General features: G+C 39.0%; 1 protein-coding gene across 1 annotated transcript in view; it reads left to right on the forward strand.

Moving 5' to 3' along the window:
* The window catches only part of LOC106651500 (homeobox protein prophet of Pit-1-like), a 52,974-nt gene that overhangs the window by 17,394 nt on the left and 10,129 nt on the right, over positions 1 to 25,451 (forward strand). Inside the window, exons 4-5 of the mRNA XM_014370024.2 lie at positions 10,598 to 10,780; positions 19,056 to 19,155. Of these exons, the coding sequence (XP_014225510.1) occupies positions 10,598 to 10,780; positions 19,056 to 19,155 (283 nt within the window). The remainder of the gene's footprint in view (positions 1 to 10,597; positions 10,781 to 19,055; positions 19,156 to 25,451) is intronic.

Genomic DNA, 25,451 nt, shown 5'->3' on the forward strand with positions numbered 1-25,451 from the left:
GAAGTCACCCGCGATTATGAGGGGCCTCCTACCCTGAGCCTCCTCCACCACGTCTGCCAGCAGAGCAGAAAACTCGGTGTTGGAGAGCCTCGGAGGAGCGTATACGCTGAAGATGTACACGTCGCTGACGCGGGCCCACGTGAAGAATGAGAGGGGTCTCGATGGGCGATCCTGCACCGGTAAGCCGCCACGGATCCAGATTGCAGCCTGCCTGTTGGAGTCGGCTATCCACGTGTAGTGTGGACCAGGGTTTTGTATTGGTCACACACGATGGCCACGTTTATGCTGAGCTCTCGCACCGTGTGACTCAAGAGGTCTTGGGCCGACCTGCAGTGGTTAAGGTTGAGTTGTAAAATCCTCATCGTCGACTGCTAAGGTGCTTCTTGGCCAAAGGGCAGCTAGGGCTGATGGTGGCGTGGCCGCTGGCAGAGCAGGCACACCGGTGCGCTCCTGCAGGTCTTGGCTCGGTGTCCGTCCTGTCCACACCAGTAGCAGAGCTTCGATCGGTCGGGACCTACGCAGCGCGCAGTGACGTGGTCGAACTCCCAACAGCGGAAGCACCGCGAGGCCTCAGCGCGCTCGCGCACACGGCAGCTGACCCATCCGACTCTCAGGTGGCCAAGCTTGAGCGCCTTGGCCGCGAGCTCGTCGGGCAGGTCGATGACGGTGGTCTGCGTGCCCGCGTACGCCTTCCGCAGGGATCTCACGGCATCTGGAACAGGGTTTGCCATGCCCAGCTGATGACAAAGAGCCGTGCAGATTTCCTCCTTGGTAGCGCACTCGTCGAGGTCCCTGATCTCGAGCGCGGTCTTGTGGCTAAGTGCGCTAGCGGTGACAGCTTCTCCGAGAACGCCATCGAGCTCCGTGCCCAAGGCAGACGCGTTGTGCACGCCTTTCCTCATCTGCAACACCATGGCGCCAGAGGCACTACGTCTGATGCATTGCACCGACTTGCCAACCATGTGCTGAAGCGCCGGCACCGCGTACAGCCTTCGCAGGATGTTGGCATACGATGTTGTCCCGGTAGCCTTGACAACTATGGTGTCGAGCCTCAAGCGGACCTTACGCTGCCGAGGCCTTGGAGGCTGCGAGCCACGCTCGGCCACTTCGACCTGGTGGTCGCCATGGCGCCTGCCGCGTCGACCCTTCACGACCGTGAAGGTTTCCTCTTTGGCTGAGGCGTTGTTGTTGGCATCAACGACCTGCTCGTGTTCGTGCGGGTAGGGTCCGGTGGCGCGCTTAGCCGCCGCAGCGACCTCTGGTGGCGACATTGCAGGTCGCTTTTTCCTCGTCGAGGACGGTGTGGATGCAGCCACCCCGGCCTGCTTCGAGGAGAGTACTTCCGAGCACTCCGTTGATCTCTGTAGTGCTGCGAACGCCTGGGTGAGGCAGAAGGAAAATCTCTGCAGCTGCGTCGCAGGTTTCCTCCTATTCTTCACGTAGTCGGCAAGGCCATGGACGAGGCTCTCCAGCCTGGCCATCTTCTCGTCCTGATCGCCAGAGGAGAATTCCTTCAGAGAGGGGACAGGGGCATCCTTGGCCATCAAAGGAGCCTCTACTATCCTCTTGGTGATGTCCGCCGCTGAGGGTGGCGCACCAAAAAGAAAACACCGATTTCTGGCACTGTAGGCACAACTGCTTAAAGGCACCTAAACACACGTCCGTAGCGGAACACTTCCGAACTCGGAATCCCTACTTGCAACATTGTACAGTGAATTGTGCTCTTCCCAGTCCCAGTAGCCAAAATAGTCAAAGCTCGATTCGAACGCGTGTTTACACTGCAAAGTAGATTGCAGGCTGACTTGACTAAGTCGATGGTAAACGAAAGAGGATGAGCCCGAATTGCTACGAGCTTATATACCCCGCCGTATCTGTGTCACTTGAGGACTTTGTTATTCTCGCGCAACACTGCGGGTACCGTCGCGTCATGTTGTTTGTCCCCGATACCCCATGGAATTTATAGCCCTCTTCAGCGGGTTCCGTGCGGTCATCGCGCATCTAAGTGCGGCATATGCGTAACGCCGGATTACCTCGAATTTCGATGACATGCGTGAGCGTGTCCACGGCCTCGTGACGTCTTACGAGTCGCGGTGATCATTATCGCAAACGTAGTGAAGAACCGACAAAGACATCGGCCCGTGTAGATGTTGTGTTGTGATAGCGCGACACTGGTTTTCGGATATCTCGCGCTAATTTCGGATCGGTCGTGCGCGTATTCTTCGCTGATTGACCCAATCACGTAGGCCTGTGTACCAATTACATTGATTATGTAACAGTGTGTTTCTATTAAGTTGATATGTGACTAGAATTATTGGTGTAATAATAATGATGAGAAAGATCCTTCCTTAAAAAAATAATGTGAAGTCGTTTTATTCCTCACCTCATTGGTCGAGGAGTAACTGCGCCTCGCTTCATGATTGGTCGGAATCTCGCACCGGTCGTTCATATAATTATTTTAGTGGGAAAACTTAAAAGTGGCGTTTGCTTAAATGTTTATATTTGTAAGTCATTGGTAATTTTAATTTCAACTTGATTAGTTGGCGCGCACGAGCGCGCTTCATATCACTAGTTAGCAGTGAAAAAAAGTGTAAGAATTTTCATAGTAGTAAGTTTATATGACTGCGAAACAAAATGATCGTAAATATTTTGTATAAACCGTTTCAAAATTAAAGATCTTGTTTTATGTTCATTATTGATGTTAATGGGACTTGGCTTTTTGGGAGTCCAATTTTTTATTTTTGTGATAAAGCGAATGGGATTTTTATGGACAATAGTCGAGAAGACTTTGTCAAGTATTTCCTCCTCGGAGAGATTGAGGTTGGTAGGTAGATCTGACAGCAACACTTCGCAGTAATCTCTTAAATAAGAAGTATCAAACTGAATGGGTATCAGCTGATATATGCGAATCGCGTATTATAGACGCGCACTGCAAATCACGCCGAGCTTTGCAGGTCGGCGCCGGTTCTCAGCCTGACTGTGATCGGCGCCACTTCCCAGCCGAAATCGAAATGCCGGCGGTGGTGGTGGGGGCCGCTGCTGCGTCGCGCTACATAAGTTGGCGCGCTGGGCCGCTGCCTGCATTCGCTCTCAAGCTCTTGCGCTGAGCACAACTCCTGGCTATCTCCGGAGAAGTGCGGCACTCTTACCCAGAGTCACCAAGACCCAAGCGACGTGTTCTCTCTGGATATCCGGAGTTTACACAACTCTTTCTGAATTTTAAATTATTTATAATGGCTGTGAAGGTGGCACCTGAACTTCAACGTTTCTGCCAATGAAACGCGTCAATGAAAAACAAACACGAATATTTACAAAAAACGTCAAAGTTTATTAAATTGTCGCTAACGTTTCGCTGAGTTTATCAGCCTCTTCAGAACGATTGTTAGTAGCGAACGGCTACAAAAAACTCTTTCTGACTTTCAGAGTTTCTACAACTCGAAGCGTTCGAGTTGTCAAGGTTGTTGGCTGGATAGGAACAAAGTCTTTTAATAAAGAATTAACTTTGTTTCTCCGCAAACAATCGTTCTTTTCATTTCTTGCTCCCTTCCAAGCCTCCTCATCCACTTCTACAGTTAGAAGCTTCGTCAATGACCGGTAGGTGGCACCCACAAGAGATGTGCGCCCGCCAGCGCTTAAGTATCGGTTACTTCGAGCCTCGGTCATTCGATTTCGGTCGATCAGCAAGTGTAGCCTGGACCTTCCGACCGCACTAAGCAACGGGGCCAACTCGGATCCGCCAACCCAGCTGAAACTACGAAGCTGACCACGGAACATCATCGTACTTAGGATTCAACTGCCACATCATTCGCCAAGGAAAAGAGCCAACATCAGAACCACCGGCAATCTTGGAGCGGCGCAGAGAGTGAAATTGGAAGAAAGCGCTAGCCCGGAGACAACAGAGGAAAGCTGAACAGTAGAGCGAGAAGAGAAGAAACCAAAAAGTCCTTTTCAGGACGACGAAAAACTTAACGTTACGGAACACCGTCGTTTAACGCCATAACACAGGAAGGTATCAAGCAATTTAGTAGAGCTTTCGACCATCTCAACCTCGCTCTGAATGCTTGCTATCGTGCCTATATTTTGGTCGGAAATTTCCTCGAGTTAAGTCACACGTTTGCACAGTAAGTTCACCATTAAAACTACTTTTTCAAGTTTTGAGTTTATTTCAGTCAATCAGCTAGACAAAACAATATTTTGATCTACGAGCTGTTTATAAATTTTACTATATAAGTCCAAAAGCCAAGATGAAGCTTGTGATTGGTCAAATAGAGTAGGCATTTTAATTATGGATCTGAGCAGAAGAAAAAAAGAGCTAAGAAAAAAGAACAAGATTATTATAGAAAAGAGACTGAATTTAGAAAGATGATGAGTCAATAGGTAATAAGAGTCTGCGTAGGGATCAAAACAGCACTGGCGACACATGGCAATAAGTTGATACGTACTCGGAGAGAAAAATATTGAAATGATTCCAAAGCGCTACGCATGGACATATTCCGTACTACGCTTCATGTAATATTTCCATGCGTACCCCTGGAATTTGCTCGGCACAAGATCTTGGGATTGACCGCGTGTGTTACCACCACCGCTGCTGCTGCCGAAAAACAGCACAATTATGTAGTCGCATGCACAAGCATGAAGTTGCTACGCTTTTCCACCCTGAAAAGGTGAATTCGAGAAAAAGGCGTTTAAAGTTTAGAGTAGAAGAAAGGAAAGATAAATATGAAATATCTTTAGTCTGCAATTCCTGCACCGTACAATTGGCCTTCCAGATTGAAGTCCTCGTCCATTTTGTTCTTCCTGGTACTTCTTGACATTATTCTTGCCTCTTTGACGGCTTCAGACAACGAATTTTCCGCTTTCTCGATGCGCTTAGCATCGACTTCAAGACACAAATTATATAAATTTGGTCCAATTTTCATACCCATAACTTCTAAAATGCTCATAATAGTTGAAAAGCCGTCATTATATATAGAAACTGCGATATTTGTGGCCATATCAAGAACTGCTTTTCCACTCGTCATAGTTTTTGGAGCTAGTGCCCAAACAGTTGAATTGAAACACTCATTATTGTTTTGAGTATATCCACCTGTACATCGAGTCAGAAGATCTTCACTGCTCAGATCTTCATAAATCGGTTTTATGGCTTCAAACACTTCGTCTGACAGAGCTGGCTTGTGTGTATATTGGTCTAGGGAATTTGTAGATTTTGCCTGTTGCCATGAACACCATGAATCTTCTCCGGGTGGGCAGCGATCGTGTTGCAGCTCATCGTCCGTCGATAGTTTGTGGAAAATTGAAGCCCACATTTCATTTTTCATCTTTTCCACTGAATCAGAATTTCTTCTTATCGCTAAACCGTAGTATATAGAAAGCTCATCAATCAGCTTGCCTGTCAATTTTCCTTTTCCACCGAGACCTTTATTATTATTTTTTAAATTACGCAATCTGGTCCCCATGCGTTTTTGAACTCGATCAAAGCACTCTTTTTTCACTACATTAAATTTTTCGTATGGTTTTGAATGTATGATTCCCTTGAATGTTTTGGCGTCTCCGTCGCCTATGTATTTTGCACATCAAACTTTATGTAGTTTTTCAGATCTTTTGAACATTTCAACGGCAGAATCTATTTCCATTTTTCCAGATGAACCTTCGTGGTTAGTATTACACTCCAGTTTATGAGCTTCTAACCATTCAGCATACTCTTCGCTGTCCACGTGTTTTTTCCAATATTCACAAGATTTACAATACTTTGATTTAACAGCGTAGTCTACAATTTTTCCAACTTTGTAACAAATTAACGTTACTATCCCGTACAAAGAAGAGAAGCACAAGTCACTACTAATTTGAAACCCAATCCTCTCTTGCTGCTCTCTGTGAATTTCACTTCTGACTGACAACTGTTACATACCAAAATAATTGATAGAGCCGAAAACACAGCTACAAAATTTAATATTCGGTAGCCAAAACATTCGTCTATTTCAACATTGTACAAATCTTCGGATAATTTCAACTTCTTTGCAGACGAACTAAGATTTAAATTAATTCTATTTTTTGGATTTGGCGGCTTTCGATTCGAAATTTTTCTTTTGTGTCCAGAAATACCTCGACCTCCTTTTTTACCTGCATAGGCGACTTTCTTGACACGCATTATTAAAAAGTTTATATAAATTTTGAGGTGTAAAAGAACGACGGTTACACACGTGCGATCGCGTTTTTGTAGTAAAATCAACTGTGACTACACACATAAAAGTACTTTCACTTTTAATTTCAAATTAGAAAGTTACGCGACAATTGAGATTTTGTATTGTACAGTAGTACGCGGTGTGAACGACTGAGCGGCACGCGCACGGATGACGAGGCCCGCGCTACATTCAAAATTCGAGCACTTAGAAACTAGATCCACATTTGAAATTTTTACAGGATATTCTTGAGATGTTAAAGGACTCTTTAAGCAAAAAAAAAAATTTCGATTTTTGAAAAATTTCACGTAGGTTTACCGCCTTAAATAATTTCGAAAAATTATTAACAATGGGATAGTATCCACTATTCAAATACTACAGGGAACTTATTAACATATTTGTTTGATTAAAAATAATGATTATTAAAGAATAAATAGCATAAACTCATATTATACCATATACTCTCTATGTTAAACTCGGATCATCAGTAGCCATAGAGGTCCCGTGGTTTCGATAGTCATGCCTCCATCTCAGATCCCAAAAGGAATAAGGCTCACGGAGACAGCTGTATCTCCGTGAAAATCAAAATTTTTGAATTTCAAAAAATGGTATAAAAGGAGAGGGTAACTCCAACTCAAAACTTCAATAAAAATTTTTTGAGTTAAAGGTGTATGTATCTTTTCCGGTTTCTCCCTAAAATTCTAGAATTTTTTCCACAATATATAGCATTAAACAATTGTTAAATAACTTTGTTGCTCAAGCAATTTAAGAAAATTTGTCTTTTCACACAGTTGATGCAGTAAATTGACGATGCCGGCATTGGACCCGTTGAATGTCCCTAGTGCTATTATGAAATTCCACCAGAAACAGATCTTGCTCGGGTGTTTCCCGCATGAAAACACTGAAATCTCTAACAATAGGCCTGGGATATTCTAATGTGCTTGCCTTCGCTCGAGCCGCTACAAAGAGCCGATGAACTGGCTTGGGCCACAAGGCACAAAAATGGATTTTACCATCATCACCAACGCCGAATTGGGATCATGATATATGCCTGCGAGCCTCGTCGACCTGGCTATGACATCATTTCGGATCGTATCTGATGAGCTTTTAAAAACGAGTGATGTGGTAGGCAGAGAGGCATCTCCTGGTGCAGCACAAGGCCGTAGTTTCCACTCTCGCGTATATGGGACGTAGCTAGAGCACCACTTGATTCCAATAGCGACAAATACCTTATCGACAATTTGTTTGCCACTGTTATATACCCGTTGGTACTGGGTAATAACTTTATTATTTTTCAATTAAATATTATTTTCTGTTGTTGGCTGAGTTGGGAGGGAACATGAAATAAAGTGTACAACGCTCAAGTGAGGTTTACACACAAGACTTTATTACAATAAAACTAATTACTATTAAACAAGCTTACAAATTAGTTTGGCCGATGCTCGTCGATCTGTAGGGCTGCAAGCGCCGTCGGGACGTTACGGTCGTGGCTGTTGCTGGGGCGCTGCGCTGCTGCTTGTCCGTCGGGCGGACGGCTGCCTAGGTGGTGGCGGCGGCTGTTGAAATGATGGTCGTGGCTGCTGCTGGGACGTTGCGCTGCTCGGCTGGTGGAGGCACTCACTCGGGCTTTTCCGTTCGCGAATACAATTGGTAATTTCGACGCTCGCGGTGTATAATTACAAATACAAAGCTAGTCGCTGTTAATAGCTTGTTATTGGTTCTTGATAAATACAATTCATGTAATTCGTAGTTACTCGTTATGCGTGTTCTATTACAAGTCCGTTAAATATCGCGGAGTCGCTATTACAATGATTCGATTAGTCGCGCACAGAGCTTCGCCTTACTCGACTGTGTATAATGATCTGCCCAGAGCTTCGCCCTGCTCGACTGTATGAAATGATCTGCCCAGAGGCCTAATTTTTATGCGAGTTATATACCAATTTAATCATGCATCTTTTGGCGGGGGCACGTCTTGGTTATTTTCCACAAGTCGCAAATCTACCAGCTATTTCGTCAGTTATTGACTTGTTTTGCGCAAGACAAAGATGTGCCCAATAATTATCTGGGGTCAAAGACGTGCCTAATAATTATCTCGGGTCATAGGTCAAACTTTTAGTGATATGGGACTTGCGAGTGCGCGTGCGATCTTGTTTTCGCCCCTCTGTACCATTTCGAATTATTCCATGAATTTCGTCTCGCATGTGTGTGTTATGCCTTCTTTGGTGTTCGGCTTGCACACACACGCAAGTACACATACACGGGATATATACACGTGCGGGGCTTGATCTAGTGCGTCGGTAATGTTGCTCGCGCACGTCCATACGTACCTTAAGTGGCAGCCTTTGCCTGTCTCTGTGTTTGGCTTATACACATACGCGCGCGGGATACATATATGTGTGGGCTCGACCTAGCGCGCCGGTGTGCGTTGGCCGCTTACATTCACACACACCTTCATGCGACAGCGCTTGCCTGTCTCTATGTTCATCTTACACCCATGCCTCTTTACCCGTGAGATCAAGCGTCATACGTGTTAATTTGACGGTCTTATTTTAATTATTATATTTAAATTTTACTATACTTAACGCTAGGTTATTAGTATATAACACCACTCATGTTCAGCTCCTGCGTAATGCCCGATAAATTTTATTGGTTTTGCTTTTTTCCTTCAAAATGTTTGAATAGCTTGCTCTGCTATCTTGTTCTTCAAATCATGAGGCAACCTACAAGAACTCTTTTAATCAATTTTCTTTATCGCTCCTTACAACACTTGGAACACAATTACGTGACGGGTTTGTTTGGTGTGTAAATGATAACTTTCATATTGTCACTGAATAGTTAATTGTAAATATGCATTGAATATACGACTTTTAAAAATAAAAAATTTAAACTAGTATTTAGAAAGCCCCTGGATAAAACTGGACATACATCGGGTTGAAAAAGAGAAAGTGATATCTGAACTCAAAGACCGAAATGGTGGTGTAGATAATATACACTCAAGGGGTTTGACGGTCATTGCTACGCATATTGGTTTTGTGTTGGAAAAAATTCTGACAAACTGTAATGCCTCTAATTGCTGACCTGTATCACTAAAGCAAGCAGATATTGTGCGTATCTTTAAATCTGATAATGCAACATTGATCGATAATTGTCGACTAATCTCTTTGATCTCGAATCTAGCTAAGATTTTTGAAAAATTAATCCACAGTTGATTGATCGTTTCTCTTGAGAAATTTTGCAGAATAAATAAATAACAATATAGATTTTTACGTAATGCGAGTACTACGGACTTGCTACATCGTATTCTAAATATTATCTACGAGTCTGTGAACAAGGATGAAACTTGAAAACGTAGACATAAGAGATCTTGCTCTAAAATTAAGGAGTAGCTATTTATTTTACAGGGGTCAAAGAGTAAAAAATGAATGGTGTTTTAAGTTACACAGAGACCGTTCCGACAGGGGTACTTCATGTCAATGTGCTAGGACCTATTTTTTGTTTATTATATACCTTGATTTGAAAGTAGTCGAAAAAAAGGAACAGCCATATTCTAAGGAAAAGTGGAATTGAAAACTTCTCTTGCGTTTTTCTCAAAAACATTATTATTTTTATGAATGGAAAGTCCTGGCTGCATCCTTGGCATTGGTTGTCATGTCGTATTTATTTTTTAAGTGCCAAGACAAATCATTTTATAGCAGTCATATCCCGTTTATTTATAAAATCTACAATATCTTAAGTTTTAATAAGGAATTAAATATATTAAATTATTTAGAAGGAACAGTAAAGGAAGTTAAAAACAAGCATTTAAATTAATAGGATATATTTATAAGCAGAGGAGGCAGAGATAAGATCCGCACTGGTTGAAGTCGCGCACGAGATTGATAAAAATTTTCAGTTACTATAAGATCTTTGATCTGTAATTTTACAGTAGAAACGGTTTCAGTGGCTTGAAAAACTATGGGAACTCTGTTTCTGTGAGACTCGCATCTTTGTCTCCGCCTTGGTTTCGCGAGTCACCTGCAAAATATCTCTCGACACATGTGTTGTTATTGGAACTTTGATCTTCTAGATCGTTCGATTTCATTATTCTATTATATGTTACATTCTATTTTACAGTAGAAAAGAAGGTCGATATTCATAACAACTAATAAAAGTTTAATTAAAAATTATAGTTTGTAATACATAAGAAATAATACATTCTGTCATCAGCCAACTATCTCATCTTTAATGCATCGTTGACAAATTATACGTTGGGAAAAGGCTCTGGGGTTTTGATTTTTTTAAAATTAATCTCATTTTTAGAGGCGATATTACACTTATAAATTTGTAGGACAAATGAACGACGTAGCGATACGATAGCGATGACGAGTAGTTTTGATAGATATTTTTCAACTGATAAATATTTGAAAATATTTTTTTTACAGGTTTGGTTTCAGAACAGGAGAGCCAAATATCGTAAGCAAGAAAAACAATTACAAAAAGCACTAGCACCCATTCCAGCTTGTCAAAGCTCAATGATGAGAAATATTTACCCTGGAAGTACCAGAGGTTACCAGCCATACCCTCACCCGCATAATACCATAAATGGGATTAACCGATATCCACAGGTAAGAAAATTTAAAATAAAAAAACGAAGTGTCTGATAAACTCAGCGAAACGTTTGCGATAATTTTAATAAAATTTTGACGTTTTTTGCAAATATTTGTGTTTTATTGACGTGCTTTATTGACAAAAGCGTTAAAGTTTAGGTGCCACCTTCATAGCCAATATAAATTATACAATTAAATTGTTAAACCTTGGGTAAACAATTTTTTTTTTCTGGGTTTCAGACCAGATTATTTTTATACGAACGTATTATGCACAAAAAAATTTATAAATAATTAAAACATTTGAGGTTAAATTAATAATGTTAAATTAATTAATAGAAGATAAATAAAACCAATAAACTTTATTCTAATGAGTTTTTTATTTTTATAATTATTCTCTTAAATTGTACGTGTATTATCATTAATTAATTTATTTTTTATTTTAATTTTACTTTTTTTTTTTTACTTTTTGCGCGCCCCGAAATATCAATTCACTAAGATTATTTTTCGGTAGTGGACGCGATACCCTTTAAATTGATACCTACGTAGGCCAGGCCTGAATGTAGGATCAATTTTTTATTTACCGCGATTGTAAGACACATCTACGTGTTCTCTTTGGAAAGACTCGCGAAAAAACGCTACTAAGAGACGTTGTATTAACTGATTGAGTTGGAACATCTAACAGATGATTTTTTCATATTCAATCGTAATATTTATTAGTTTTTAAAATATTGTACACCGAACGAAAAATATGGGCTCAGGCCGGACTCGAACCGGCGACACATTGCCTTTAGCCGGAAAGTGCTCTACCATCTGAGCTACCGAGACCCTTGCCCATATCATCGTTATTTGGTGTACAAGAAGTCGAGAGATGTTAATTTTCACTAATTTTATAGATTGATTGGTCACCACCTATTGGGACCTGCCCCTCTTCCACCGTAGGCTAAGTTTTTTTTTTTATTAATTAAGTTAAGCTTAATAGTTAACTACAATAGTAGAGTTAAATCAAAGAAAATCTTATAAATACAAATAATAATATAATAGCAAGATATACATATAATCAAAGTTATAGTGAGTTTTAAATTTTATACGCATAAGCAAAAAAACCTAGAAAATAGAAAAGCTTAAAGGAAAAAACAAAAAAAGCAATATGTGGCAATAATTGAGACGCTATGAACTGAATCAAAAGTAAATAAATAAGCGTAATTCTGTAAGAGTTGGAGCCTTTTAGGTCTTGAGTAGCAATGAAGAGTTGAATTGTTTCATTGGGTTGTTGAGAACAAGACTGCCATTGAGACTTGTTTTAAAGAGCTTGAGATCTTCGGTGGTATAAATGGATCTAGGACCCGAGTTGATAGATTCACGCATACAAACTATGAGATTATAGACGATTGATCGAGCGTAATTCAGTTTCAGTGACACTTCATGGGCACTTGTCAAAAGTTGATGAGTAGCTGCAGACCACAAAGGAGTTAAAAATTATTTCATCGTGTACAGTTGCTGAGCAGCATTAGAAAACAATGGCTTTTTTTGTAGATGTATCTAGATTCCTATTTGTTTTAGGGCCACTAGGCAACCATTTTCTCGTGCTGACAAAAAAAACGTGAAAAATCGATGGCCTTTATTAAAGACCCTGTTCAGAATCTGGCCATCCAGAAGACCAAGATTTTCAGGCAAGTCCAAAAGCAGCATTTCACAAGTGTCGACCGAGGGAGATGTATTTTGTAATATATCAACTTTAGTGCGAATTGCAGCGATCTCAGCTATGTTATGAGTAATAGTTAATGGAGGAATATGATAGGTAGAGATGGCAAGATGAATAAAAATTTGGACAGGAGAACTTGAAGAGAACAAACTAAAATGAACACTTTATTTATTGCTTAACGCTATATGCACTGTGCACTCACAATTATTGAACAGGTAATTAATCAATGAAACAAAAGGAATATTCCCTAGTGTGAAGTACGAAAAATTGGGTAAGTAGAGAAAGGAATCGTAAAGCTCTGTTCGCAACGAAGGTGCAAAAGGCAGGCTCGACCACGCGTGTTACAGGCTCATGGGAGAGAACAGCTTGCCCACACACGCACACACAGCTCACTCGCTTACATGGCCCATGTGGTCATTCGCCAACAGTTGGTTTTTGGTTTTCCAAGCGTATATCAAGTTAAGTTACATGATGTTTGAAATATATCTAGCAGATAATTCACCTGCTAGAAAATTCTGGAACTCAATAAACCAGGCAGGTGCCTGAGAAACGTCCTTAGATGTCATAATTATGGTAGGAAAATAGTTGAGACAAGATGAGTAGAGTTGAGGTATATTCAGATATTAAGAACCGGAAAGCACTTCGGGCACAGCTACAATACTCCTAGTCACGCAAAGCAAAAAGATTATGAGCACTCTGTTGGTTTTAATTATATACTCTGCTGGAAGCTGACACACACAAACACTTCAAATTCAACTCGATTCAAATTCTTCCTAACTTCGAGGAGTAACAGATGAATGCACAAAATTAACCCAAGATAGCGGAAATGCAAGGCTAGTTACAGCAATAAGATGACTCCAACTGAATCCTTGCAAAATTTAGCGCACAAGATCTATAAGCCAAACATAGGTAGTAATAATTTTAGTAACAATTTGACAAATGAACAGTTAAGGGGAGGCTCTCATCTAGCGCCTCAAAAATGACGTTTTTTTCGTGATTTTTTTTCGTGGAAGGAAGTAAATAATGCAGTCAAGTTTTTTTGGTACTTATAAAGTATGTATTTAACTATATTTTCAAATTTTTTCAGACCAAAATATCGAATTATTTATCGCCTAGCAGCGTTTGATGGAGGTTGTGTTAAAAAAAGGTACCTCAACAGGCGGCAAGCTAGCGCCTTCAGTTTTTGCCCGAAACAAAAAATGCGAAATTCCTCTTAAACTAGATGACATTTGTTGGAGGTTGAACCTAAATAATTGCAAAAAAATTAAAAATTGATAAAATGGCGGACTTCCGGAGAAAAATTTATTTTTTTTGCCCTTTTTGGGCTCTTTTAAGGGCTGCAAAAAAAATAATAATAAAAAAATTTTAAATTTTATAGGTTCAATCTCCAGACAATTTAATTAGCTTTAAAATAAAAAAAAAGCGTATCTCTAAGTGCAGTACTTTTCGAGATATCTTGCCGCCCGATTCAGAAAACATAGTTTTAAGAAAAACGCGTTTGAAGTTTTAGAAAGTGAATGTACATACATACATACATCGTTACTTCGTGAAAAAACAGCTTCGGTTTTTTGCCTATAACTTTTTAACTATATCGATTTTGGTAAAAAGGGTTTCGGGGGTGAATTCTACGGGACATTTGCTAACTAAGTGAGCAAAAAAAAATCGATTTTTTGATCGAGTCTCATGAGAGCCTCCCCTTAACAAGTATAGTGACAAAGCACAATATTCGTAGTAATTTAGTTATAATTACAGTTTAACATTTAAAAAGCTTGTTATATACAAATTTAAAGATGCGTGACAACTTTTATTCTGATTCTGACGCTTGAGAAAATAACTTTTTTCATGGGTTGAATAAGAGAAGAGTTGAAGGTGATTTTGGTGGCAAAAGTACATTCATCAAGTCGGTAGCTACGTATACGAATAACTCCTGCATAGTTGCCGTACGGACTGGCTTAAGAAAGCCAGTTATTACTCGCTTATGGCGGTAGTACGGATCACTAGCACACTAGAAGTCGTCGGCAACCAATCGGAGCCCTCGCCATAAGGGTCAGTCACGGCCTGCGTGCGCCCACTTAAGTAGGATGCAAACCAGCGGATCGCCCGGTCCGAAAGATTCAGTCGATACAATGCGACCAACAGTGTGCGATGAGGAACCGCGTTAAACGCCTTAGGACAGTCGAATAGGACCAGCACTGAAATTTTCCCTTCTCCATAGACATTCGCGCATCGTCAAGGACCGCCAACAGCGCAGAGTGAGTGCAGAGAGAGAGAGAGATAGATAGATAGATTCTTTATTGGGCTTAGGGCGAACCCTGTGTGCACTTTAGAGATACATGTGTTTAACAAAACTTATTTACAAATTTAATCGACGTAACAGTAGCATATAAATGGTAGATTACAAAAACAGTAGTAGATTGATTTTAGAAATGTAGATTCGATTCGATCTGAATTGACATAGAGCAGTTGATGGTGTTGTGGACAAATGAAAAGCTGAGTTGGATGGAAAAGCGAATGAGATGTGTAAGCCAGGGTTGAGCTAAATTTGAATTTGTGAATTATCGATGACGATGACGAGCAGTTTGGAAAATATGGTCTGTTTAGTTCGTGAAATGAGGGGAGGGTCGAAAAGGATGGTTTCAGGAAAGAGATCATTTATGAGGTCCGTAGCTGTGTAGGTAAATGAGTTTTGAAGTGCAGCAGTATCCACAGGCCGATAGTAAAGCGTTCGTCGGGGTAGACGAGTAGAGAATCGCTCAATTCCACTGTTCACAGACAGTTTGAAGTTCTTCTTCAGGTACGAGGGGATACCCTGCGCAAGGCAGGTGTACGCGATGGAAGAGAGAGAGAGAGACCCTATCTGGCACAAAAGATACAATAATTGAATGGTTTTAAATATTCAAAAAAATTTTGTAAACATTATAAATTATAATATTATTGTAGTAATTACATGTAGCAATAGTCATTACAAATTTGAGATTAGATAGATTGTTACTTACAAAGATTTTAGATAATAATTTTAAAAAAAAACATTTTTTTAACGAATCTGCAAGTATAAATTCTACTGAAGATATTCCTACAATTCCTGAAGTACCAGAATGCTATTTACTACTTAAAAAGGATTATGTTCGAAGAATATATTGCTTGTGATGACCATACTGATATTTGTGGAGAAATTTCAGACGCCAACATTATACGAGAAGTCGCAGCTATACCCAAGTCTGAATTCAGTAGCGAGGGTGAGGTCGAGGATCTATCTTTTTCATTTTCAGCTGTACACTTAACTGGTAATACATTCAAGACCGACTGTTTTCATCCGAATTTTGAACCGCGTTTTTGAACTTTGAAAGGCTATCGACAAGCAAGCAATAACTTTTTTGACATTTTAAAAATAGCTTTGCTCATGTTGAGATTTGATTTTTCCTAAAAACTAATTACACAAAGTAGCTATAGTATACAATAATTGTATGTGTATACAATAATTGTATTGTATGTGTACAATGATGCAATACAATAATTTTATGTGTGTCACTGGCCCATTCACATGAAGACACGAGAAAAGGCAGCGGCAAGTCAGCATAGATAACGGCAACACAGGCATAAGTTACGCGCAGCTAGGAATGCAGACGACAAGCTCAACGCACCAACGAAGCTCGATCGATATTTGCAAAGTTAGAGCTTATCGACAACGACTCGCTACGCTTGCACGTACGATCGACTATGAGGCCCAAGGTATCGGAGATAATTCGTCATCTCTTTGGTGTGATTCAAACTCGTTCACCTGACAAATCATAACTACGGTTGTGACTAGTGCCAAGCCAACCTGGTCCTGGAAAAGCTACCTAGAAGTGTCGCCTGCTACCATATTCACGTCGACTCCAACCAACATTGAGAGGGTCAAAGGATTCGACGACGCCGAAGAGGCCGGCCTTCAATAAGTTTAAGGAGACTCTTTCGATAATTGTAAAGATGGGCCATCTTCATGAATTCTATATCAATCGATTCGTAAGAATTGTACAAATCATTTAAAAAAAATATATATGGGTAAACATGCTTGTTTCCGAGAAAAATGACTTTGAAAATCGCACTTTTAACACGGGGCTCTTATGGGAGGTCACCTATTTTTGTTAATAACTTTTCGTAGAAATGGACCATCATGATAAAAGTAGTATTTCCTGAAAGAAAAAATTATACTAATTACGATAGGATCTTGAGAAATTGGGGTAAACATGCTAGTTTAGAAGATATTCCACGTTGAATGTTCGGTTTCGTGATGCACGCTGAAACGACGCGGCACCCGCGTAGCGGACTCATGCGCGCGAAATTCAAAATCGCCCTAAACTGAAAGTTACAATTTCAATTGACGAAAAGTATAAATTTGTTTTAATTTCATAACAAATCTATTTAATTATTAAAAATATAGATACAGAAATTGTTTAAACGATTTATTTTATACAAATTTAAAATTTTTAAACAATTTATTTTATAAAAATTAAAAATTTTTTAACAATTTATTTTATAAAATTTAAAATTTTTTAAAAATTCATCACTTATTTAATTTTAAAAATAAATTGTTATTTCTTAATCTTTCACTGGAAATAAACTTAAAATACTTTGGATTACTCCCTTATTTTTGGTCAGGCGGGGCTTGCCTCCAACGTCTTCCTGTAGCAACATTTTCAAAGCCTCATGTCCACCTGCTTCAAATGTGTTACTTAAAACATTTTTATCCACTCCCATCTTGGACATTTTAGTTAGCATACCGGGCGATATCTTATTTTCATAAACGGCTAGAGAGGTTCGATTTAATTTAATTATATTATTTTTTTGATTCTCTATTTGAATCATCGATATTGTTTTATAATTATTATTATTGACAAATTCGGAATCAATGTCGAATTATCGATGGGAAGTTTTAGAGCCTTTATATCATCCACGGCATTGTGCAGCGAGTCGACATCAACGTGTGGCAAATAAGTTTTTACCAGAGCTGCGATGGAGAATTTCTCTTTGGCCTTCATTCTCTCGGGAAGTTTTTTTTTTAATAGTGGCAGCGAATCCGCGAATCCTACCACTACTTGGCAAAATTCTTCGTACATTCCCGTACTCAAAATAACTTTCATCAACCTCGGAGCATCGGACCTATTAGAAAAAAATTCATTCGATATTTTTCTAAATCTGTCACTTAATTTATATACAAACCTGAAACAATTATGAGCCAATAAAATTACTTTTTTATTTTGGCTCTACCACTTTTTTTTTGCGAATTTTCCCTTTTTCTTACCCCGGAGCATGTGAGGTATTTGAATCTTAACCATTATTATTACTTAAATATTACAATAAACTAGTGTTTATGTAATGTACGCGTACTGATGTTGTTTGTTACGAGCCGGTATATCAGCAATACAGACGACGCATCAGCTGACAGCTCGGACTGGAAATTGAGCCGCGCGGCGCATGCGCACTGCCGTGCGTACTGCATCATGCATGATCTCGGCGCTCTCTCACTGTGAGAAAACTTACACCGAAAGAGCCTCTTTAAGTACGCTTTACACACATACACACAGACCTCACACTATCGAGCTATCGCGTGTCATGTATCACGCATTAGTTATTAATTATTAATTATTGGAACTCACGCCCCGAGAGTCAATCGAGAGTCTGCATGCTCTACATGCAGTGACGTGCCGAGCACCTTGTATTTTCTATTCATTCTTTGATATTTTATAATACATTTTAAAATCATTCAATTATCAATGAATTATGTTTATTATTTATAATTTATTTTGCCTAACTAATCCTCACATTACGTAAATTACATGTCTTAACCTAAAAAATGCGATTCTTCGGGTTAAAAAATATGTGAATTGACGTGTAGTAAGTTATCATGTCTGAGATGAAATGATAAAAATGTTAGGAATATACATATAAATTTACGCAAAGAAATGATAACAAATTTTGTATATTTGGAAAAGCTCGTAGATTCTCAAGATTCTCAATTTGTAGAGAATCTACTACTCGCTGTAAAAGCGAGGACAGATGTGGATCTGCCGATTGATTAGTATTTAGATTTATTTTATTTTACAATTACTTTTATTTATGAGAATTTTTCCGTATTAAAATTTAATTTAAGATTAAATATTTAAATAAGAATAACGGAACGAAATGCATTTTTTCTTTTTACTCGGACGAGTTTGCGAAGATCAATGTCGATCCCTCTTCATCACAATATTTATTTTTTTTTTATTTTTCAAATACATGAATTTTGATGACGTTTGTATCGACTTGAACAATATGCAAATATACTTGAAAACGGTGAATTTTAGATGCGATTTAGATGTAAATGTGAATTAAGGGTCCCTTAGAGGCCTTAAATTTGAATCAAAAGCTATTTTTACATATCCAAGTAACATACCAAATTTTGGGGCAGGTCCGTAAACCCTCCCTACAAAACTCATCCAAAAGTAAACAAACTCTTCATAAGTATTTGAAAATTACAAAAATTTCAATGAAAATGGTTGAGAGGATAATTTGAATGAACTTTTTTTATCCATTTGAAAACATTGTTCATAGTAATAGCATTATTATTTTTAGATGAGTGGTGCAACTTACTCAGGTATGACTCAGCCATTTACAATGACTCATTCAACATCTAATATGTCAGCAGTAGCTAGCATGAGACAAGAATCCGTAGGTAAGTCTATTTTTGTTTCAGAATAATCATTGAAAATTTAACGAATTAAATTTATTATATCGAATTTTTTTCAATGTATTTTAATATTGTATAAACGTACACTATTACTATTCATTATTGAATATTAATATAATTGTAACGTATAATTGAAAAAAATTGCAAATCGAATTTTTTTTTATCTTTTATAACTTACTCTCTTTCTGTGTTTTTCAATATGTAAAAGCTTTCTCGAAGCGAATAATAAAATTTCAAAAATAATCCAGAGGTAACAAGTAATGTAATGTAGCTTTTAACTGTCTCAATTTTTCTCTGAATGTTTGATGTCACCCCCGCATTTTGAGTGAAAACTTCCTCGAGTTTAGTTACACGTTTTTCAATTTTGAGAGAATATTAGGCAAACGTCTGAATGGAGGATTGTGATGATCAATCTTCTGATCATTTATTGGATCCAAATTCTACTAGAAATCTCTAAAGATTTCTATGTTACATCAAATTTTTTTACGCGTCCGAAATATCAATTTATTCTTTATGATCAATTCGGTTATTGTGATGCGGTACCCTTTGAGACAGGGCGGAATTGGGGGATGCAACTGCCCCTGCTCGTTCCTTCGACGTCCATTTTATTTACAGGGCAAGCTCGAGAACTTATTATCTTACCTCATACAGAGGGGGGTCTGAGCCGTCGTCAATCGAGTCGCGAGCGTCGACTCGTATCACCAACTTACCATCAGATGTCCCTACCTGAACGAACGGGTTTCGGATGCAATTGAAAGTCCAAGATTTGAAATGACAACACCAATGCGATTACTGTTAATTACTACTATTCAATTTATTAACCTGTTTCGAGCCAAACGGACGAAATTTCCCACATTTTTTCCGGTGCTATAAACTTTGTGAAAAAAATATCTGAAAAGTGTTTAAATAGTCATTTCTAATGTGAAATGTTATGAACTTTTCGAATCCGGTGTCAGAATTGTCAAAAAAGTTGAGGAGCAAAAGTTATGAACAATTGAACAACAAAAAACACGATTGTTTTGGAAAAAATTTTGATTCGACCCAAATTTTCGAATCAAAAGAGACTTGATCCGTGGGTCTAACACATTTTTTTGCGTCCATGGTGTGTAGACATGAAGGTCCAATTGTTACGATATCCAAATTCAACATGACGGACAACAAAATGGCGCCTCGTAATAAAAACCATGTATAAACTTGGTCAATTTTTTTATATGCTAACCAAGCATCTAGGAAAAAAACTTTACTTAGAAAAAGTCCTTAGAATTGTTCAAAAAAGACCCCTGAATTTTTTCAGAATTTTCCGGGGAAATTTTTGGATTTTTGAAAATGGTCAGAAATCAAAAATACCAAAAATGATCCAAAAAAAATCTTAAAAAATTCAGACATGTTCTTTGAAATATTCCAAGACTTTCATAACGTATAACACTTTTATAGCACTATGTGGCATAAGTTCACATTTATGGCACGCTTTTCCGTGGCATAAGTCGCACATTCTGGCACCGCTGCGTTCGCATCGTACTCGTATACGCTTGTGCGCTAACCTCACTTTGCGGTACCAGAAAGTGCGACTCATGGCTCGAAAAAGGGGGCATAAATGTGAACTTAGCACAGTGCTATAAAATGTTGTACGATACTCGTGCCATGGGGACACTTTTCGGCCCAGCTATTAGGACCCTCGCTATACGCTCGGGCCCTAAACTACGCCGTGCCAAAAAGTGTTACTTATGGCACTTGTATCGTGCAATACTATTTCGTCAAGTTCTTCCTTTTCAAGTAAAAAAATTAAATTATAATTATTTTAAAAACATAATTAGTTTTCATAACTCGAAAATGAATATCTTTCGTTTTTTCGTTCGTGCCTGATAACAATTCTTGTTTGATGTCATCTTGTATAAAAATAACTTTTTCAATTTCTAAAAAAAAAGACAATGGATAAAGTAGTTTATAAATCTTGAAAGCATATTTTTTTTATGATTGACGTACTCATTTGGTTTTTTGCATTCAAGACATTCTTCTGGACTGCTTTTACCCCGAGATTCAGAATCTCATTGCTCATTATCAAAGAGATCGAATAAAGGTTTTTGATTCGAGACAGACTTATTGAGTAGGCTTGTGTTAGCTTTAAATTTTTGATTATCTCTGCGCTGTTATTTTTGATTTGCTCTAATTTGTTATTTGGAGTTGAAGATTCAGGCAAAGATGGCTTTCCATCACTTGTTACGACCAAATTTTTTAAGTACTTAGGATCGTCTATAAATAACAAAATATTTTTTAATCACCATTTTTTTTGAGGATGATACCGACGTTATTGTGTTTTCCGTATCACACTTTCACATTTTAATTTTCTTTTCTTGTTTCAACTGAATCCCTTTCTTTCACTACACTTACTTTTTAAGATTCATTGAAATAAATTAAGTAGAAGATAATTATTACCAATTTTGTTTGAGAGATTTTTAATCCAAGTTGATTCCACAGATAAGATGGTGGTTTGTGTTAATGGATCTTTACTCCTGCAATCAATGGTTTACAATATAATGAATATATTCGCTATGCTTTCTCCCTCTAATTAATTCAAACATATTAAATTATAATATTTCAAATAATTATTATTACAACAAGACTACAAAGCAAGACAGCGAGACAGACCGACGAGCCACAGCGTCTCTAGGGAAAGGAGAGAGAATATTCGGATCGTGCCTTGTTAAATTTAACTAAGGTGTGGATTTTGTTTGTGGACTTCAGCCGAGTATAATAAGTTGTTGAGTTATGTAAAAAAAATACCATTAGAGTCAAAGGATGAAGTAGCTCTGAAAGATTTGTTACATGAAAAACATGTTCTTGTATTCTATAGATTACAAATAAAGAATATGTTATTCACTTGTGAATTGTAGGCAAGACAAAAAATTAGTTGCTCTAATCTTATAAAATATTCAATGAATAATGAAAAGTTATATGAATCTATTAAATATTTTTTAAGAATAAGTTTTTTAACTGCTCCAAAAATTGTCTATGTGCTGGGGAATATTATGCAGTTACTCGTAAAATTACAATTCAAAACAAATTATTATGTACTAACAAGGAGAGCTTTTCAGGTGCAGGTCATGGATTTGCTCCAAAATTTTTTTGTGATCTCCTGGTACCCAAAACTGAAGCTCTCTGTGCTTAGTTTGATCCAATGGGCCTTAAGGCCCATTTTGTAGAGGATTTCCCACATTATAAAAAAATATTTGTTATTTTCTATACCGAAATAGAAGTACTTAAACAAAAAAATGGGACGATCAAAAGTTTTAAAATTTTTCAAAGAATCTGCTTGAATTTTTCAGAATTTTTGGGACCATCTATCACTTAATTCAAGAGGCCCAAATTTGACGTTTTTTTTAGTAGATTTTAGTACTTCGTAAAGAGAGTGTTAGATTGTCCCAAAAATTCTGAAAAAATTCAAGCAGATTCTTTGAAAAATTTTAAGACTTATGATCGTCCCATTTTTTCGTTTAAGTACTTCTATTTCGATATAGAAAATAACAAAGATTTTTTTATAATGTGGAAAATCCTCTAAAAAATGGGCCCTAAGGCCCATTGGATTAAACTAAGCACAGGAAGCTTCAGTATTGGGTACCAGGAGACCGCAAAAAAATTTTGGAGCAAATCCATGACCCGCACCTGAAAAGCTCTCCTTGTAAGTACCAAAAGGTACCCACGCCTTACATTTTTGAATGTTCTTCTTCTGAAGAAGTTGGTTACATTGACGTGCACTCAATAATATCTATTTGTTTTTATATGACCATTTGAAAAAAATTACACGTGGATCATACATAGAATCCTCGAGGATCGGGCATTGGCGAAAGAACCGGCCGGAAGACTGGTTTGGTGGGCTCTCAAACTCCAAAATTGGACGTTCACGATAGAGCATCACAAGGACACCCATATAAAAGAACCAGATTTTCTTTCTAGGATTCCAGATACTGAAGGAGAAATCGTGGCATTTGAAGAAGTCAAGGATTTCTGGTACGTAACGTGACTCAAAGAAGTCCAACAAATGCCATAGAAGTTCGACGATTAGAGAATCGAGGATGGACTGCTATACAGGCATCGCGCAGATCCGCTTTTAGATCCGATCGACGGCGGAGCCGAAACATGGAGATTGTCGTTCCAGAGGAACATCGAGATCGAGTGTTGGACGAATTTCATGATGTGTCTTCGGCCGGACACCTCGGTTTCCAAAAGAGATATGATCAAATCGCAAAAGAATACTATTGGCCTGGGATGTGGCACGAAATCAAGGAATTCGTCAGGATATGTCCAATTTGTCAACGGCATAAAACTTCTCAGACTGGGCCCCGAAGGAACTCTTGGACGCCATATAGTGGAACGCTCGTGGGCCGTTGTGGTGGCAGATATGATAGAGTTTCCTATGAGCCGAGGCAGCTACAAATAGATACTCGAGTTCCAAGATCCCTTCACCAGATATGTAGAGCTGAAACCGTTGCAAGCAGCTTACGGAAAAGCTGTTGCCAACGTACTCAAAGAGTTGATTCTGCATCAATGGGAAGTGCCAGAGTACTACTTGACCGACGATGATCACGAATTTGCGAATAAGTTTTCGGACAGTTTCTTGAGCGATTACGGGATCAAGCATGTGACTACGCCACCGTATCACTCAGCCGCAAATCTCGTGGACCGTTCAAATATAACCATCAAAGCAATAATATCGGCTTATGTTCTCACCCTACGGCTGTGACAAGAGCCATCTTGAAGGAACAAGCTTCGCCTCCGCCTTGGTGCGACGCACCGAGCGAAGGAGCGTTTTTCGGCAAATTGGACTATCTACCCTGAGATTAAATGGATCCTCCTTGGCGCCGTTGCTTCAACTACTGGGAGCGAGGCCATTACCGTCAGAATTGCCGGAATAAGAAGCACTCATGGTATTTCTTCAACTGTGGACGCAATGGTGTCTTGATGAAACAATGCCCGCGCTGCGCTAGGGAATACTTTAAGTGGTCAGGAAATCGCAAGGATCCTAGACCTCATCTGGACAACCCTGGCAATTAGAAAGATACTGTGAAGCGCCGCCCGATGCCGTCGGACGCTTACTTGGCCCCATTTCTGGGCGAACCAGTCAGGAACCACTACGAGCACCTGCGTACCGCTCTGCAATATACTAACCCGATGGAGTGTGACGTCGTATTCCTACTGTATTTTCCCCCTGTCCCACCAAAAGTACCACTTGAACGTTGGGACCAGGTTAGAAAGGAGGCGCGCGACCACCCTTACTATCGATCTCATCCGAACAAATAAATTAGTCCTTCTTATCTGTTTTAGGACACTCAGTCGTATAAAGATTTTGGACACGACGAATAAGACGGAGCTTTTGGACTGTGTCATAACCTCGACGACTGGCCAGGTGCCAACGTAGTCCTTGTCGCGTTCCAGTTTCGTTTATTTTCGTTAATTGCCAATTCATTTCCTTTCTTTTAGGTTAAGACAATACTAATGTTGTGTAATCGTCGTCGTGAAGACCAGTCGGGCATTGACGCTAAAATTATTTGCTTATTTCGATCTAGTAATTCTAAAACAATCGGGCATTGACGCCAATATTATTTTGATTGTATAGATTACGAGCTTGGTCAATCAGGAATTTACACCACTACATTGTTTTTTTTTGTTGTTGTTTTGCTCTTGTCTAAGACAAGACCAGTGATTAAATAACCAGACAATAACGCTACAATTTAAGTTGACTCTTTTCTTTGATTATTTTATTTTATTTACTTATTTTTATTATGTAGTTAGCAAAGTCTTGAGCCAGAACTGACTCACTGCACATAAGACGGCCATGAGGCCTTTACCTTTTGATACCTTTTGTTTGTTTGGCAATAAAGTGCCTTATAATCATAGCAATCATGCCATGCATCTCAACACTCATTTCCAACCCTGTCCAAGATTAGCGAAGGTAGCGTGCGCTATGGAGCAGCGGAACAAGCAAATGTGGGTCAGTGAAACGAACTGAGAGTCGATAGATTAATTGTTGCCGAGATTTACTTTGAATAAATTGAATGGTAATAATTAACATTAAAATCATTGTCGTGGTTAATTTTTCAGATCTTGAACTTAGAGTTGAACCCGAACACCGTTACTTTTAGCTAGCGACACCTGACGGTAAGTTGGTGACGCGAGTCGACGCTCGTGACTCGATTGACAACGGCCCAGACCCCCCTTTTGTATGAGGTAAGATTAAAAATGCTCGAGCTTGCCCAGAAATAAAATTGAGGACGAAGGAACGAGCA

The sequence above is a fragment of the Trichogramma pretiosum genome, unplaced genomic scaffold, assembly GCF_000599845.2.
Source record: "Trichogramma pretiosum strain Unisexual culture from Peru unplaced genomic scaffold, Tpre_2.0 scaffold9, whole genome shotgun sequence".
In the NCBI taxonomy this organism is placed as follows: Eukaryota; Metazoa; Arthropoda; class Insecta; order Hymenoptera; family Trichogrammatidae; genus Trichogramma; species Trichogramma pretiosum.